This window comes from Erithacus rubecula (assembly GCF_903797595.1).
Source record: "Erithacus rubecula genome assembly, chromosome: 4".
Lineage (NCBI taxonomy): Eukaryota > Metazoa > Chordata > Aves > Passeriformes > Muscicapidae > Erithacus > Erithacus rubecula.
Window position 1 is genome coordinate 45,467,378 of NC_136686.1, and position 19,181 is coordinate 45,486,558.

The 19,181-nt window shown below is 36.8% G+C and overlaps 1 protein-coding gene across 3 annotated transcripts in view; it reads right to left on the bottom strand.

The window, feature by feature from the left end:
* The window catches only part of TFEC (transcription factor EC), a 61,925-nt gene that overhangs the window by 17,323 nt on the left and 25,421 nt on the right, over positions 1-19,181 (bottom strand). For 2 of the 3 annotated variants that reach the window (XM_079304721.1, XM_079304720.1), the window contains exons 2-3: positions 18,113-18,364; positions 15,809-15,904 (exon numbers count right to left, since the gene is read on the bottom strand). In XM_079304721.1, coding sequence (XP_079160847.1) covers positions 15,809-15,904; positions 18,113-18,193 — 177 coding nt within the window. In that variant the 5' untranslated portion in view covers positions 18,194-18,364. The remainder of the gene's footprint in view (positions 1-15,808; positions 15,905-18,112; positions 18,365-19,181) is intronic. The other variant, XM_079304722.1, reaches the window with a different exon arrangement.

Sequence of the window (19,181 nt, forward strand, 5' to 3'; positions counted from 1 at the left end):
TCACCATTGGCCCTTTGCAGTAAAAGAAAAACTTTTTTGTTTGTTTTATCATGCATATAAAATTTGTGCTGTGATTTTTGGGGTTTTTTTGTGGCCAACACTCAAGGACTCAGACATTGAGTTTGGGTCCACATGGCCAAAATGACAGAAAATAAATGCAAAAGTAAACAAAAGGACACCAAAAACCCAAAAAGATTAAAAAGTGGGTGAAAAAAAATGTGGATGCAACCACTGACTTGAGACAGAAAAGCATGAAAGGAAATTAGGAGTTATTTAAGAAATATTTTCCATATACAAGAAAATGTGTTGTAACAGATTTGCCCATCACCTATGGATCCTGAAACAACCTGGAATTTTCCAGGCAAATCAAGACAGCAACCATTGGTCTGCTGGGAATCAACTTTTTTCAGACTCATGTAATTTCTCTTTCTGTAGAGACTGTTAGTTTTACCACAAGTTACTTTGAATGGAGACAATTTTCCCAATTACTTGCTCAGTGTGAAATTGTTCCATGGCAGCACTTCCTATACTTTATGTTAAAAATGAAATTTTAAATTAGTTTTTTTTTTTTAATAATGATTTTATTAAATTAACTAATAACTTTACTAGATCATTTCATAATCTAGTTTGAGTTAAATTCTCCTAGTTCTGTTACAGACAGTGAAATGAAACAATCAAAATTCCCATCGAACACACATAAATAATGTGCTCCTTTTTAAACTTGAGCTTTATTACTTGGGAAAACTGTAAATTCTTGAATACCATTACAAGTCAGTTTTGAAAATCTGCTTATACGTTTGATCTCTCAATGAAAATACTTTTTAAAAGAATGTTTGGAATTCAGATGAGTATTACTCAGAACAAGCTATGTTTAATATGCAGGATTTGAATGCTAAGAGCATTCTCATGTTAAGTACCTTTGTTTCATTCGAGGGGTAAACTGACAAGTATTACAGAATTCACTGCAGCATTTTCTTTGTTCCAGTGGTAGGATAACTACATAAAAAGAGTGAGCTCATATTAGCTCTAGTCATATTTAATGACTTGCTACATTCATGTAAATTAATTTGGTTTATTGAAATGATCTGAAAACAGAATGACATAAAAAACTGAGATTCATTGTGACTCCTACACTTCTACACATCCAGATTCCAGTGAACTTTGGCAAGGCTGTTCTATGATTTAGGCCACTGTTTTTGTAAAATGCTAGGACATAGTAACTACTGAAAATAATATAATCTAATAAATAACCTAACAAATGAGAAATACATACTTGTAATTCTTTACATATTTCACACAGTTAAGTACGTAAGTTCAGCATTTTGCATGAAACTGGTGGCCATCTTCAATTTAGTAGATTATCAATGCCATTAATGAAAAAAACAGGCTTGTGCACCACAGTTTGACCCAAACATGAGATACTTAATTGATTGCTTCAAATATTTAAACATCAATTCACATTTATCCTTCGAAGATGGTTAAATTTCTATAGTCTATTCAAAAAGGTATGAATTTAAATGGCAATGTCCAAATCCAAGAAGAAATTTCATGAATGGCCAATTTAGCTGGCAAGGAAAAATACCAACACATCCCAAAGTTCAAAATTGTGGGACAGTTCAAAAAAAGCACGAATAAATTCACCTTAAAACCACAGGTAGACATTTCAGCTGAATTCAATTACACAGCTGGTGAAGGCAATTCCATATAACTGCAGGACAATCCCCTTCCTTGCCCAGCTGTTCACATAAGCGTTACTCCAGAAAGGATGGGCAGGGAAGAAGAGACAGTGGGGTAACTCTGTATTTTAGGGCATGTTTTGATTAATGATGCAGATGATAAAGTTGAATGTTTATGGGTAAGAATCTGGGGGTGGGCCAGCAAGGCAGATTTCCTTGCTGGACTTTTGTTATAGACCACCCAACCAGGATGAAGAGGCAGCTGAAATATTCTGCAAGCACCTGAGAGAAGCCTTGTGTTTGCTGGCCCTTGTTCCTGAGGGGGACTTCAACTTACCAGACATTGTCTGGAAGTACAACAGCCTAGAGGAAACAGTGCAGAACACCCCTGGAGTGTGTAACAGGGAAATTCCTGACAGCTGGTGAGCAAACCAACTAGGGAAGGTGGCCAATGGACCTGCTGTTTGTAAACAGACAAGCACTTGTATAGATGTGACAATTGGAGGCCACCTTGGGCACAAGTGATCATGAAACAATAAAGTTTTTGAGTCTTGGGGAAGTAAGGGGAGGGGTCAGCAAAGCTTGGATTTTCACAGGGCAGACTTTGGCCTATTTAGGACAATGGTTAAGAGAACCTGGGAGGCAGGCCTGAAGGGGAAAGGAGTCCAGGAAGGCTGGACCAGGAAGGAAAGGCTGAAGGTGCTGGAGCAAGACATCTTCATGTGTGAAAAAATGAGCCAATGAAGAAGACTGGCCTGGCTAAGCAGACAGCTTTGGCTGGAACTGAGGGAGAAAAAAAACATAGTGGGAGAAGAGGCAGGCAACTCAAGAGGACAGCAATGATATTGTGAGGATATGCAGGGAAAAAATTAAAAGGCCCAAAATCTAATTGGAAATTAATCTGACCACTGCTGTAAAAGATAATGAAAAATGTTTCTATAAACAAAAGTAAGGAGAATCTCTCTTTTTGTACTGGATGTGGGAGAAAACACAACAACAGAGGATGAGGAAAAGGCTGAAGTACTCAATGCCTTTTTTGCCTCAGTCTTTAAGAGTAGTGCTGCTTGTTCCTTGAGTACCCAGCCACCTGACCTGGGAGACAGAGCAGAATGAAGATCCACAATCCAAGGGAAATGGTCAGTGACCTGCTCTAGCTCTTGGGCACACACAGGTTCCTGAGGGCCCTGAGGGAGCTGGCAGAACCCACTGATCCATCTTGGGTCATTTACCAGGAGTCCTGACTGACTGAGGAGGTCACTGTTACTGGAACAAATGCAACACCCATCTACAAGGTGGGCTGGAAGGAGGGTGGAACTACTACAGGCCTGACATCTTGACCCAGGTGACAGGAAATGTTATGGAAAGTTAGTATCTGTCTCTCTTCTGTGAATTTAGTAGAAATTTCAATGAAATTGCGATGGCCACCATGACAGATAAGTGGCTGTGTGGATAATGGCGCTGGTGGTCTCCCTTTGACACACTGTCCTCATTCACAGTTAGCACAAAAAATCTGCCATGGATTAGTGTGCAAGGAATAATTCTTAGCCAGGATGCAGGACCAGGAGAAGAAATAGAGAGTGATTAATGTGACCTGTCCAAATTAACTGAATGATCTCTGTCTCTTACTCCTGACTGTGAAGAAAGTTTGGGATGAATGTTGCAGGCCTCACATGTGCACCTTCTCAGGAAACCTCACTGGGCTCCTGATGTGAAATTTCCAAATAAACTCTTACTTTAAAAATCACATAGGAAAGACTTCCTTTAAAATTAATAGTTTTTCTTATTACCAGGGACTTTTATAAAATACAATCAAAAAATGTGTCAAAGTATTTTGTTGAAACTCTCTACCTGAATTTGCTCTGCATTGATATAAAGGATAGAAAATTCCAAGGAATTTCTTTGCTAATGTTACTGAACACTGAGAGCAATCTTATATTAGAAATTGGCCAATTTTGATACAACATGAGGAAACACATATTTTGTGTGACGAAGCAGAAAGTTCTTTTAGAAATGTAGATGTCTGTAAGCAACTAATTTTCAAATTATAAAATCAAAATATATAGCACAATATATTACAGAAATGGTGAGTCAAAATACAGGTTGCTGTTTGGATGTACCAAAGCTCCATAAACTGTAATGCAAGTTATTGCTTATTGTGTCATTTAAGTAGGGAAAGTTTTTGCTGTACTGAAGCTTCAAATAACTTTTCCAGGCCTACATTAATATATGTATATATATACACTATATATATATATATATATACACACATAATTTTACAAAAATTCAACATGATGTTACTAAAGGTACAAATCACTTAAAATGGCACAATTATACAGTATGTGTACGATGATGATCTTAAAATTCTATAACACTCTGAAACTAGATTCATCCTAAAACAATTTTAAAATCCAGCTGATTCCACCATATCAAAAGCATGCTCTTGTTTTCAGTTTAGATGTGGAAACAGACATTTGGGTATGAAAATTCCTAGGTACCAGCAAATCATTTATCTTGCAGGTGTCATATTGGAAATCCTTGTAAATCACATATTTTCCAAACCTTACATTCATGGTACTTATGTATAGGTATCCAGGAATTGAGATGCAAGCTGCTCATAAGGAATGAGAACAGAAATATTTAAAATAGCAGAATATAATATGTCATCTTTCCCACTTCTGAAATACAGCCAGATTTGGACAAAATATCAGCAACTTTTAGCACAGCAATGGTTAACTGGGAATAACCAGTGACAATGTAGTACAGGAAGAGAATAATACAATTTCTAATTAAAACTGCAAGAGCATTAAAGAAGGCAGACTGTAATTAATGAAGTTAGCATTTGGCAAGGACACTGGGGTTAACATTCTTCCTTTTGTATAAAGTGTCATGGGATCTTCAATGCCTGTGTGCAAAGACTGGAACATGAGAATTTCCATTCATGGGTCTCAGTCCTGAAAGATACTCAACTTTAAAGCTTAGACCAATTATAAAAGCAAACTTCAGCTAGACTACCTGTGTGAATACACCTTACAGGCTTCTGTGACCCTGTGCTTGCTGACAGTGTCCAAGGGAAGTACTGTGGAGGGATCATCGAGAGAAAATTGCTTTGCTCAGTACTTGGGTCTGAACTGCTGTGCAGGCAGGATTGTGTAGCAAATACTAAGGTTTTATCAACAGCATGCATGACTAGCAATGGACAGCTGTGATCACAATTTGCAGTCTCTAATACCAAGTTTGGGGGATTTATAAAGGAAATTATATAGTATTCCAAACCTTATTGCATGATACCTGTTGGTAAATATCATGTAATTTTAAAGCAGACCTAAACCAATAGAATTTCCATATTTCCAAGAGAAGGATTCTGATTGCAGTATTAAAATGTATAAATAGAGGTTGTCTGTGCCTATTCACTTGTAGTCCCTAAAAACACAACAGTGTTCATTTGCATGATCACATATTATTTAAGTATTTTTCCATTTTGGCTAATCTTTGCATGATGTGTTTGCCTTACAGTAACATTCAAGTTTTTAAGGATCATGGTTGTATCACAATCAGTGTTGCACAGCTAGAAAATAACAGCCCAATTCTTTTCCAAAGTCAGCTAGAGTTTTCCTAATTTAAGAATTCTGCCGAAAATGTTAATTCCCAGTCTGGAGTAGAAAGAATTTCCTGGACATTGAGTTCATTAAACCTATCATTACATAATCTAGTTCATGAGCCAATAATACTCTGTCTAAAATCGTTTAGGTTTCACATCCCCAATATTTTTATTTGGAGTATGTTAAAAAAGTTCAATGATTGCAAGTTATTGTCAAAAAGCTTGCATTTTATTGCTATTTGTTGACAAAATTTATTTTGTTTTGTGTTCCTTTAATGCATATGCCATTGTTCAACATCTCCAGGTGACTCCTGGGAGTGAACACAGCTCCCTTAAGACTTTGCTTTGCTAAGTTGGACAGTCCATGATTCTTTAGTCAGACTTCCTATGCAATATGTTCTAACAAGGGCATCTCTGTACTTTTTCTGCTTTGAATTAGTTTTTGTGAAGGGTGGACACCTTTTTTTACCCATAGCATTCCAGGAGTTTTGTGCCTGGTGAATCCCACACTGGGTGTTTCCTCATGTCTCTTGGAAATCAGTCTCATGATGGATACTAAGATGATATTTTTTGCCTTTACATAGTCCCATCATTTTGATGGCTTATAGTTATCCTCTGAACAACTAATGTAACTAGATCTTTTTCTGTCATCTCCAGTTAATGAGTTCTCAGCTTACTGCAGACATTCCTGTTATTAGTATTTAAATGAATGACCTTCCACTCAGTACTATTACATTCCTTCCATTTAGACCATTTTGTCATCACAGTCATATAATTCTTCCTCTATGATATCCTCATCCTTCTTTGTATTTGCAAAATTTTTTACTTTTGCTACCTCAGTAAATTTCATCAGCATAAATATATTTTTTGAACCAAGATCACTAATGAAAATATTAAGTAAACCGAGATCAAGGATTGGTTATTGGTGCACTTCATTGATATATTTTTATTTTAAATAAAAATCTTTATTGTCTCTTTAGATGTAGTTGAACCTGTACTGCTTTTTACTAAAATGTGCTCATACACAAAGGTTGTCAACAGCAAACCTTGGATCCTTGGCTAGCTAAAAAAAGATTAATTCCCATAGGAAACAGATCTCCATATACCCAAAAGATGTCACTACTCTAGGATGATGGAGGGTGTGTATATCTTTAAAAAGCAGACACCTAACGTGTTCTAGTTGTCTAAAATGGCTCAAACCTAGGATATCAAGAGCTTTTTGTCAAAGGTATCTGGACTGTCCTGACAGGTCAGAACAGTTCCTCAGGTAGCTGCTACCCCTTGAGGAACCTGCAACAGCAACAGGATCTACTGTGCTGTTATCCAGCTACCATTTCTCCCTGGGCATTACTTCCTCACAGTCACACTGACAAGCCCAGGTGTGATTAGAAAGGTCAAGATTTTCCAGAGAAGACAGAGGTCAGGACCAGACTGGCTCTACCACACATCATTCTGCCTGGCTCAGAAGTGCTCATGAAAGAGGCAAGTGGGAAGCATGTTGCAGGAATAGCCCTGCTAGCAGAAACTTCCTTTGCTACCGTTTTTTCTGGGTTAGTAACTACAAACAACCCACAAGTGTGCCTGTTTCCTGCAGTAACAATGTATGGCATGTTTCCCCAGCAGCTGCTGTGCCATGCAGACCACTCTGAGGAAGGGAAAATTGGAACCCTAGGGAAAATTGGTTTCGGTTCATGGTAAAAGTTGGTACTTGTTCAGACAGCATCTAAAACAAAAGATTAATGCAATATTTTATCTCTTCCCACCCCTAAATATATCCCACTTAAATCATGTTTTCACAAGCTTAATTGATAGCAACACTTCAACAGTTTTGTAAAGTGAGGCTGCTTCTCCTTATTAGCCAAAAATATTTTAGCACCCATCTATTTCAATGTGCTTCTTGCTTATTCAATTACAGAAAAAATAACCCCACAAAAAAAAAAAAAAACAAACAAACAAAAAAAAACAAAAGTAGGAATTTTGCAAAAATCTCAGAATCTGAAATTGCGCCCACAGTTCATTTTACATATCTTGTAAAAGTTTGTGTTTGTGTTACCAAACATAAAACACAGTTAATTGCTTGTAATGCCTTTACAATTTATTCATGACATATAAACAGAACTTCTTTTCAATCTCTTAAATTCTTAAATTTTTGATTGACATCAAAATGTGCACTAAATTCGGCCAAATAGTGAGTTGATCAATAAATGTATATCAACACATATCAACAAATCCATTTTCTAAATAACAATACCTGGTATAATGGGTGTTTGCAGGTTTTGACAAGGGGAAAACTGGGGCAGCTCTTGTATCTTCAATGTGTGTTTTAATAAATTGTGACTTTTCATCTTTTCGAATTTATTGCAGACAGGGTGCATAATCTTGTCAATACAAATACTTGTGCTTGAAAGACTAGGGTTCAGCTTTCTTTTTCAATTGCTGTGCTGCTTGAAGAAAGTTAAACATAAGCTGTGTTATCCTTTTTATTTTTAAGGATATGTTTGCACTATCAATTGCCAAAGAAGTTGTATTATACTGTTTTCAGAATCTAGAAGACCCCATTTACAGGTAAATTTTCTTGTTCCTTTTGTAATTGCAATACAAAATACTTATATTTGAGTACATATGGTCTTTAGCAATAACAATTCAAAAATGTTCCAGTATCTCTTTTTATTTTGTAAAGAGAGTAGAAAATACTGTCCTTCTCAGATTTGTTTTCATCTGAACAAATTGTATCTCCTTCTATATTTATCTTTAACATGCTTCATAATTACACAACCCTCACCCAGGGACTTAATGTTCAGATATATCAGATATTATATATTATGCATGAAAACTGGTTCATTTTTTATCTTCCAATAATGATCATCAAGATGGTTCATTATTCATCTGAGAAAAATGAACTCTCTTCACATTCCAGTCATAGTACATTTCTGCCCTGATCATATACATAGAAGTCCATTGTCTAGATAAATGTCTGATCAAATATGACTAAGTAAAGGAATTTTCTGGAGAAACAACTCTTTGCAAGACTTATATGCTCTTTGAATTACCACCTTTTAAGTGTATGTTTTTAGCTCTTTCTGTCTTTTCTGGTCACAAAATTAAGAGAGAGTTCAGAAGTAAGTGATGTTCTGGTAATGTCATCATCCAACTTGCAGCTGGAAATCAAGTCATGAGAGTACTGCCCACTAACCCCCAGGTTCTGAAACCTAAAAATAGCAATTAAATGGAAATGTTTGCTATTTTACTATTATTTCACAAGAAACACCAGCTAATGTACTAATTCTTGGTTCCACCTCACTTCAATTTTGTTTGATACAGCATCTAAATACGTACATCAAATAATTCAAATTCTTCCTCTAAAAACAATTAATAAATGTCAGCACAAAAAAAAAGTGGAAAAATTGAGGCTGAGAAGTGAAAAACAGATTTATTTATATCATCTACTCTATATACTGTTTTATGTTATGTCCTCTGAGATGTCATCTAACACCTAAGTCTCTGAACACATTACAGTAAGACTTCTATGTTCTAGTGGATTCACATGGGTGTACCATGCAGAACTTAATTTTTCATTGAAAATCTTTTCTGTAGTGTTTGATTTCAGATAAATTCACAAATGCATATGTAAATATAAATATGTATCAATTTAAATATAGTGTAAATAGCTACTACATAAAGTACTTTACATATATATTAAAGGTCATTGAAGGCCTAGGCTGATGGAAAAGGAAGTGCTCAGATAATCAGTTGTACTTTCAGAAGTTTATTTATTAAAATGGACTACAAGAAATCTTTGTTTTTCACAAGCTACTTTTGTCTTGTGAAAAACAAGACAAAAGTAAAAACTTTGACTGCTCCTGAAGAACAAAGCAGCCACTGTTGTTGTCTCTGAACTCACAAGTCTTTTATTCTACCTATGTAAATGCCATTGACAGAAATTCATGAAGTTTCTCTCCAGAAGGAATCATAACCTGTATGCTGCAGACATCAGTGAGATTAATATTATCTTTTTTATGGCCTGTCATGTCCTAAGGACTTCAAGTCTTGCATTGCTGTATACAGACAACAGAAGGTGCAGCAGAGGCTTTGGGATAAAAAAAAAATCTTCTTGGTGGCCCCAAATAGCAGGAATTTGCTGGCAGATCCTGCTGCACAGGGCTTGGAATTAATAAGGTATGAATACTGAGAGAATTAAAGACTTGTTTTAACTATCCTTTTCTCTTACTACTGTTAAACAAATGTTAAGATCCAAGATAAAGACCATGTCTGTAAAAGGTACTTGCATACAAACAACTCTATATTTTTGAGTAATACTTTCATTTTTGTCTATTTACCTTTTAGAAAGAGAAAAATAGAGAGGAAAAAAGAAATTTTCCCTTAGTTTCAAAGTTATGGTAACTTTACTTCAGTTGCATGAAGTTTGAGTCTTTTACTCCCTTTAGCCAGAGTGTTCTACCCCCAAACCAGTAGACATTAGTTTGTTAGTAGACATTGGTTTGTTAGTGTGCTGGAGACAGAGCTGAACCTTTTGGCAATTTTGCACAGATTCTGAATGATGCAGCTATGTAAAAGTAGACCATAATTCTTCTCCTGACCCAAATTAATTCATGTTCTGTTCTATGAACACCTTTTCTACAGCATGAGGTAAACTGTGCAGGCAAGAGGGCTCTACACTGCCCATTTCCACCTAAAACTACTAAACTATGTAAAATACCAAAAGCAAACCTTCATCTGACATTCCTATGACATTCAAAACAGTAGTGGCAGTGATAACAAAAGTTACTCCCAGCTTCAGGAAACAGGCCTCAGGAGTTCTGATAGATAGTTTCATAGATAGGGTTTTTTGCAACTTTTGTGAAAGACACATTTTCCTACCTAACACTTTTATAGTATTGAAGGAAGAGAAAGAAAATATTTGCTCACCAGTTTTATTTTTGAGGCGTCTATTATTTCCTCAATAGCTACTGACTGTTCCTTCTCCTTCATTTTTCTTTTTTGTTAAACTTGTAAATGATACCAGAGACTGCTAGACAGAAGTTTATATACTAAGGTGAACTTTGATTCTTCCTTGGACTTTAAGACTAATCTAGTGTAGAATGTGATTGACAAAGCATTTTCATTGATGTTATGCAGCTTTTCTGAGTTAGCCAACCTAAGCAAATGAGGTTGTTAATGTTTACACTGGCCCTTTCTCTAAAATGGTTTTGAACTTTAGCAGATGTTATCAACTTATAAGTGTTGCCAAATTACATCAGTATTCACTAAATAAAAAAATACTCATGATTATGCAGCAGGGGGCTGCCTAGATCAGCATTGCTAAATGCACCTCTAATGGAAAGCTGGGTTTACTTCATGGCTGAATAATTGCAGCACTTATTGAATAAAGTACTTTGGAGCATACCTACTTGAATTTCTTCCTTCTGGATGGTTTCTGAGAATGGGACAGACAGCAGCTTTTGCAATCCATCCAGATGGTCACAATCAATATTTAACAAATAATTAATACAAATACAAATTATTAGCATCATGATGAGAAGCTGTGACCTCAAAGACCTTGTAATAGCAGTGAGATTTTGCAGAGTGAACTATGCTTTTACTAATATACAGTATCTCCCTAAAATCAAATCTGGATTTAACAGATTTAATCAGAACTTTATGCTATCTGTAGTTAATAGAATCATAAAAATTAAAGAAGAAAAACATCTATCTGCCCTGTCCTGATCTAACTTCTACTCCATACCTGTACAACACAAGATTTTTTTCCAAATGCCAAAGGAACAAAACAAATACAAGCAAGCCATGCAGCAACTGAGGATTTTTCCCCACAAGCTCTTTTCCTGCAAGAGTGGCAGAAGTGAAGCAATCCCACTGACTTGACTCCCAAGCAGACTGGAAATAGACAGTAGCTCCCAATCTTGGTACAACAGTGAACTATGAGTGTATGAAGTCATGAAAGTGGAGCAGTGAAGCCTCAGAAGATCCCTGAAGAGGTGACCATTGCAAGGCATCACCTTTATCACCTAGAGTATTGCCACCTCTGCCCTCTCCAGCTGTTTCCCCAGCTCACAGCTGGCACAGCCCCTGGCTTCCAGCATGCCCAGGTGCTTTGGCTTCTTTTCTCTGGTAGTGGTTTAATTCTTTTTTTCTCAACACTCTTGCTGCTAAGGTCATTCAAGGGGATATTTAAGAAAAAAAAAAAAAAAAAACTTAAATATTACAAATAAATCCTAGTTTCATAGAATGTTAATGGGTTGGTATGACCTTAAAGATCATCTAGTCCCAACCCTCCCTGCCATGGGCAGTGACACCTCCCACCAAACCAGGTTGCTTGAGGCCTTAACACTGCTGGGTTTGGGCATTCACAACTTCCCTGGAAACCTGTTCCAGTGTCTCACCACTCTCACAGTAAATAATTTCTTCCTACATCAACATGGAAACATTTTTTTCTTGGCTTTATTTGGTACTGGACATAGAAAAAAAAAATTAATGAAAAGGTTTTCCATGAAGAAGCTTTCAATTTTTTCCCAAGCAATCTGATAGCTACTGCTCCATTTAGTTTAGACATTCAGTATTGACTACTCCAGCAACATGGAGCTGAACTGATTCAACAAACCACAACTGAAGGTCTCCTGGTAACTTTTTGAATTCCAATTTCATGGTAGAGCTCTGCCTGAAGCATTTCTCTGCAACTACTTCTTAGCTCTCAATGCTGTCTCCATCTAACTGCTACAGACCCTCTCTCCCCAGGCTTCTTCAAAAATAGTGCTGAAAGCTCATGTTTTCTTGTGCACCAGAAAAAAAAGACAATTTAGAATCCTTGAAAATGTTGACAAGATTAAATTATTTTTCTTGCTGGTCCCACCCAGGCTTGCACAGGAAAGGCCTGTGCCATTGCAGAATGTTAACTTCTCACCTCATTCTCATTCCAAGCCAGTCAATCTCCTAATGCTTTTGACATAAGTTTTAGTGGACTGCATGTCGAGTAGAGAGCATTATCTCAGTTGTACAGTTTGGACTTATTTGGACTGCAACAGTTATTTCTGAATGGAAGTACTGGTAAACTGCCAATCTCCACTGTAACTGCCAGATTACTGGGTTTACTGGTGAGTCCTAGGGCTCTATATGTACATTATCAAAACAAAACAACATTTATTACAAAGAAGGTCACATCATAACATCATATGCTGTTAAATCACACCCTGAAAAGCACAAAGATCCTATTTTTAACTTCTCTTTCCTCTCTTCACTGTGACTAATTCTGTCCACATCTGCTTTAATATTTTTCTTAAATTCCTCTCTTTGCTGATATTAAAAGTAATGTAGAGCAGAGCTTTCTACTACCTGCCCTAAACTATTAATGATAGTGTAATATATGCATTGTATTAGCAGACCTAAACATTTAAACTTCCTATGTTCTGAACATTTGGAAGTACTGATATACCTTATATTCACTACAGAATGTTAAATAGACTGCAAGGATTTTGAATAAGAATGAACTTTTTATAAAAATGAAAAGTATTTAATTTTCAAATGTCTGTCACTATATCTGCCCTACATGACAGTAGTTCACTTCTAAAACTCACTCATGTATTATTTGTTTAATTTTTAAAATGATTCTTATACAGTCAGGAACACACCTGTTGTTCTTAGTACGATGCTTAGATAAAAAAATATTTTCTTATAAAATAAGTACTCTGCTATCTGTTAAAAGCTTCGTAAAACTAAATTTTTACAAGGAAAAATAAATTTTACATGGTGTCATCTTCAAGAGTCTTTTTTTATTAAATCTTACTTTCTTCATAATGAACTATCAATTGTCATTAAATTATAGTTCATAAGAATAGTTATGCCTTTATTTCAGTTAGGCTTTATGAACAAATATGTAATTTGGTTTACAAATTCTTTCAGAAGAATCAAGACCTCCTGCATGTAGGGAGGACCTAGTCTTTCATTTTAACTGACCTTCTAAAAAATGTTATAAAAAGTAGGTTTCTGCCATTAGGGTACTCTGAAGAGCAGTAGAAACACAGCCAGAAAATTCCCTAGTTTGAGTAATTCTTAAGTGACCACCCAAAACCAGACAGTTTCATGAAATTATAAATTTGGATCCAAACACAACGAAAGCCAGATAATCCACTCCTCAGAAACTGCAATTATTTTAATGAGAGATGGAGGAATGTTCTTATGTTCACTTCTCTGGTTCCACTAATACATAACTGTAATTCATTAATTCAGGGTCAGACAATGAGCCTTTGAGCAATTATTCACATGAGTAGTCTCACAGAATTCAATGTCTTCATTTAATGTGCCATTAAAATGCTACATGGGTGCATTTAACCAAAGCAAACATTAGTTCACTGCAACACACAACAGGTTGCACCATAGAAAATGGAAAGATTACTCAGCCACTATCCAATGAGAATACTGAAACAGGAAAATGGCATCATGAATTTGTTTTTTTCAAGAAAAGATTTTACTGAAAAAACACCTGAGCCTTTTACCAGATTCTGAAAACCAAGTCAGTCTATTTGAGAATCTCAGCAGCTACCCTGCATAGTTTGCAAAGTCAAAACAATCCCAAGCATGGAAAGTCTAAGAAGAAATTCTAGAAATACTTAGGCATGCTGGAGAATTTTAAAGAGAAAGCCAATGCAAAATCAACCAGATAGAGAGGCAACTCAATCTCCCCTGCAATCTCACTTTGTGTGAGCCACCACAGCACTGCGCCTTGTGCAGGTGTCAGAGCTACTAGGGGTCCTTGCTGAAGTACAGGACAAGCCCAACACAACTTTTCAGGGAAATTAGATGTTCTCTCATTCTTGATCATGCCTTCTAGTCCAATACTCTTATAATACATACATGCTAGGCTCAGATAAAGAAATTTCATTATGTTTAATGTAATAATGAAAAACTGGATATAAAAAAAATAATTTCTACCTCCTTCTCTATCTTTCTCTATTGCACAGCTTATGACCAACATTTTGCTGACTGATTTAGGATGTTGCCTGAAAGATGACATGCTGGCTTACCTAGCAGCCTGCTGATTTCCTCAGCACAAATGAAAATCCAAATATCATTACTTGTCCCAGAGGCATTTCAAGAGTCCCAAGTCTTTGCAAGTATAATACCATCAAGGTCTAAAAGACATTGCATATTTCCTTCCTCATCAAGAGTAAGGTATTCAATAAGTTTTAGAGGCAGATGTCCTTCAAGGCTGAAAACAAAGGCTAATGAACCTGGAATTAACATAGATTAACATCATCCAGTTTTAAAAGGTTTTGAGGGAGTATGACTTCAACCCAAAACCTAGAATTCATGCCTCTCATCACATCCCACACTATCACACCTGAAATTATCCTCCCCTGCCTCACACTAATTTGAGTCAAAATATTCATTCATTCCCCAGGGACCATTTCTTTGCTATGCTCTGTACTGAGATATGTGTAAATCAGTCCAGCTGCATTAGTTCTGTAGCTGTCATGTAAATATCAGGTGTTCATGAAAATTTTAATTGGCATTAATGGTAGACTGTATAGGGGACAACATAGAAGAGAACAGGTCATGTCTCATAAGGTATTTTTGGAGCCAGGGAAGTTATTTAAGTCAGAAAAAGATGTTCCTCCAGAGGGCGATAAAGATCAAGCACTTGATTATTCTGAAGTAAACTTGGTAGATTGTCAAAACCTGTGAAAATCCTCCTGCCTTCCTCAGGGTGAAGTTCCCCTTTATTAGTGTACAGTTTAAAGCCCTGAGGACAAAACGCCCTGAGGACAAACAGTTCTGGACATTAGCTAGGTTAGAGAGGACAACATAATCCTTCTGTAAAGTGCATTACAGTTATTGATGTGTATTACTTTCATAAATAATAACACTATGTGTTGTTGTGTCCAGAAATGCTCTATCCTTCCTCTTCAAATATGTAACATATATGGAAATATAAATAACCTTTTTTAGTCTTCTCACGTTTATTCACAAAGAGGCATCAAAAAACTGAAGTTTGTTATATTAATTATTGTGAAGAAGTCACGTTCCTCTTATTTGTCCTTGAAATTATTCAACTAAATGCAACTTGTCTGTATGAAAATCTAGAACTAGACACTTGCTTCAGGATAAGACACTGGAGAAACCACTGTATTATAGAAACTATTACCTGGGAAAGTTTTGTTTGTTTTTTTTTTTTTTAGTTGAAGTAGAATATTTTAAGCAAGGCTTTAAAAGGCTTTCTAGGGTCCAGGGACTTTTAATCCTTATTATTTTTAGCACTGCACAAAAATGAATGACTCCAGTGGGTTATACACCAGACATTTTTCTGGGCTAGAGCCCCAAATGATATTCAGACCACTTGAAACAATTGTGTCTCACCACACTGCTGCCCCTTTCTGAACATTTATAGACAAAAAGGCAATTAGCTGGAGAGAAAGGAGAACAGTCCACTCATACTCTTCCTTAGTCTCTGAACTGTGATGTGCTTGAATCACTCAAAGAAGTTTTTTAGTATAAAAAGCAAGAGGAAATTCAACAAAATACTTACAGTTCTTTGCATTAGTAAAGGAGTTTCAGAACAACCTATCCCTTCATCATTAAAATTTGATTCCATATTGATTATGTCTTCAATAACTTCTTCCATCTGATAAAATAATATTTTAAGACAAATCACTACAAATAACAATGGAAAAAAAGTTATATTTAAAATACAGAGGAATTAATCTTGAATAACTATATCTTATCTCAATAAAACTAAATTTCAGAATTTTATATCTTAAAATTCAAACAATTTAAACATTTCTATACAATATTCACATTTTTTTACTTCTTGTGAAAACAGTTATGGTTTAGCAAAGTACGTCATTCTCTTTAACACCACCTATTTTAACCCCTTATTGCAGCACCACGATGAGATGGCATGAGTGCATGGTTGAGCTGTAACTGTGACCTGTCATCTTGATCAAATGTGTCATATCCACAGTGCATTGCTGCATTGGTGCAGGAAGACCAAAAGGAACCTGTGGTTCTGCAACTGTGAGACACTCAAGGTTTGGTGTTACACGCTGCTCTCTTTGGCAGGTGGAGTTTTTTTTTGTTTAGCAGTACACTGGATACTCTTCCAGACAGCCTTCTGGTCTCACTTTTGATATAATCTGAGCCAAAAAATATTGAGGCAGATGGAATAGCTCAATGATTACTTGGGATGAAGCTATGAATACTTTGAAAGCCTATAGAGATGATAGATAGATAGATAGATAGATAGATAGATAGATAGATAGATAGATAGATAGATAGATAGATATACAGATATACAGGTATACAGATGAATTTGGACAAAGTACAACATGAGTTTTCAATTATAATTATGGTCTGGTTCCATTCACAATATAATTTTGGCAGAGATCTCATGGTAAGCGTGTCACTTTTAACTCCACTGTCTGCAGCTCTTGGGAGCTGAAGGAATTGTAGATGCTCCTGTGCAATGAAAGGATCACACAGACATGGGACCTTTCAACACAGTCTTTTAGGCCCCATGGCCCAGCACAGCTCATACATTCCTCTCCCTCTCTAAAACCAGAGAAGTACTGTGCCAGGAGTTGTGCCCAGACTTATCTAGCAAAGCACCATCAGGGCCAAATGGATACCAGGAAATGCTGGCAATTAAACAATGTGAAGGAGTGAAGTTTGCTGCACCAACCTGGGTGTTGGCTCTATATTATCTAGTGTAACTATAGCCTCCTGTCAACCACAAGGCACACCCACATTGAGAAATTACACTGGGACAGTCATCCCCCTGAGTCTGAGATGAGATTATTCAAATCATTGCAAAGCTGCCTGGATCTTGCCAGTGCCAGCTATCACCCTGCCAGTTTTCACCAGGTGCTCCCTTGCTCCCCAGGACAGAGCCTGGTACAAGGACAGGCTCCTGATCAGACCCAAAAAACTGAGAGCAGTTCCAGCACACTTCACTCTGCCAGCATGGAGATGGCCACATATGTGTCCACAAAAATAATTTAAAATAGCATTTTAAAGTAGCTCCAGTAATCCATAAACCTGACTTAAATTGTCAGTTGTCAATGCAGAAGGGAGAGGCCCCAGATGAACTCTCCAGGAAGCTTTATGGGCTCCTCATGCTTAGCTATGTAACATCCAAATGCTTGAATGAGTCATGGTGTATTTGTAGGATTTTTCTGTTCTATTAAAGTCCAAGACATGATACAGCATCTCAATTTCTCATTTCTGTAGGAATTCCCCTTACACCTAATAAACAGTCTATTTTGAAATCTATTGAAGTTTTAAAAGCCATAATGACCTACATCTCACACTGGCTATGAATCTGATATTGTATTACAGCTGCACCTCTATTAAAATCGATGGTGCCACTAAAGTTAGCATATCTTTGCCAATTTACTCAAGATAACCCATATAAAAATATAGCAGCTAACTGAAAAATGAATGGCTGATGTTTTCAGTTCTATATTGAAGGTAACCAGTATTTAACTTTTTTATGCAGCTAGGTTAATACCTTTAGACAGAAACAACTCCCATCTGGAAAAATTATGTTTTTCTTTGCGAAGTGAATATTCAGAAAATGCACATATGTTGCATGTATAAAAAGAAGCATTTTATCTGGCAACATCTAAAAGTCTTGATCCTGCAGTAAGCTATTCACAGGCACACAAGGGAATAACCCACATAATTCAAAAGGATACAGAAAGCAAGTGCCATAACCAAAGGCCCCTTGACAGTTAAGAAAGTCATCTCTTGCCCACTTGTGCGAGGTGGGTGATGCAGCACGGTGGGGGAAGCAAAGCCCAGCTGCCCTTCCCCTCGCCCAGCTCCTCCCTACCGCATTTTCGTGTTGGGCCCCCAGGGCCAGCAGCTTGGTGACAGGGCTCTCGGGGGCGCCAGCGCTGCTCCCGGGAGCCATGTGGCCGCTCCGCAGGATGGAGGGCACTGCCAGGGGCTGGATTGTGTGGGAGTGGGACAGCGACAGCGTCTGGCTGGACAGCTTGGTGTCGAGGGTCAGGTACTGCTTCACCTGGTGCCTCTGGCTCTGCTGTATGTGGTATCTGGACTGGTTTTCCAAGTGTGTTTGTACCTGGGAAGGAATGGAAACAGTTGCTGAAATTTCAAGTTGCTTGTATCAGTATTTATACATATGCTCACCTGAAAATACTTCCAAACAATAGATTCAGCTTTAATAACACTTAGATAGAATTATTAATGTTTTTTCAATTTTACAAACTTACACATTTTTTAATTTGTTTACCATTTTCCCCTTACACAGCAGAACACTCTGAATAATGATAAAGAAAAGTAGAATTAGAAAAAAATAACCATGATCCTGAGAAAAGATCAGAAATACATTACACATTTTTCTCAATTAAAAGTGATCTCTCTTGAGATCACTGCAATCAAATCTACATGCATATATGTACCGAAAATTAATATTGACTCTTTTGTACATGAAAGAGTAAATAAATGCACCAAGAGAAATATCATCCAACCAATTCTAAATATCAGCAGCAGCAGACATTCATTCACACCTCAATCCACATTTGTCTCACCTTGTAATAAGTACAGTCACTACAATGAGGCATTGCTGTACTTTTGGAAGAGTCAAAGGTATAGTTCTGAATGACTGTCACTATCCACAAACTGTGCAGACTACTTGAAGTGCCTCTTGAGGACAGATCCCTTTTTAGTGGATTGGGCTTTATAAACTGAGTGGTCATGCCAAAATGGCTGATTGAGTAAGACTGGGCCATCCTTTGACTACAGAGATTGACAGTTGCTACTTCAAACAGATCCCATTTCAGATCAATGTCACATTCCAGCAATTTAACCACCAGAGGAGCACTGCATACACAGACCTAACTGTCATTTCAGCCCTGTGGCTCTCTCCTCTTCCTATG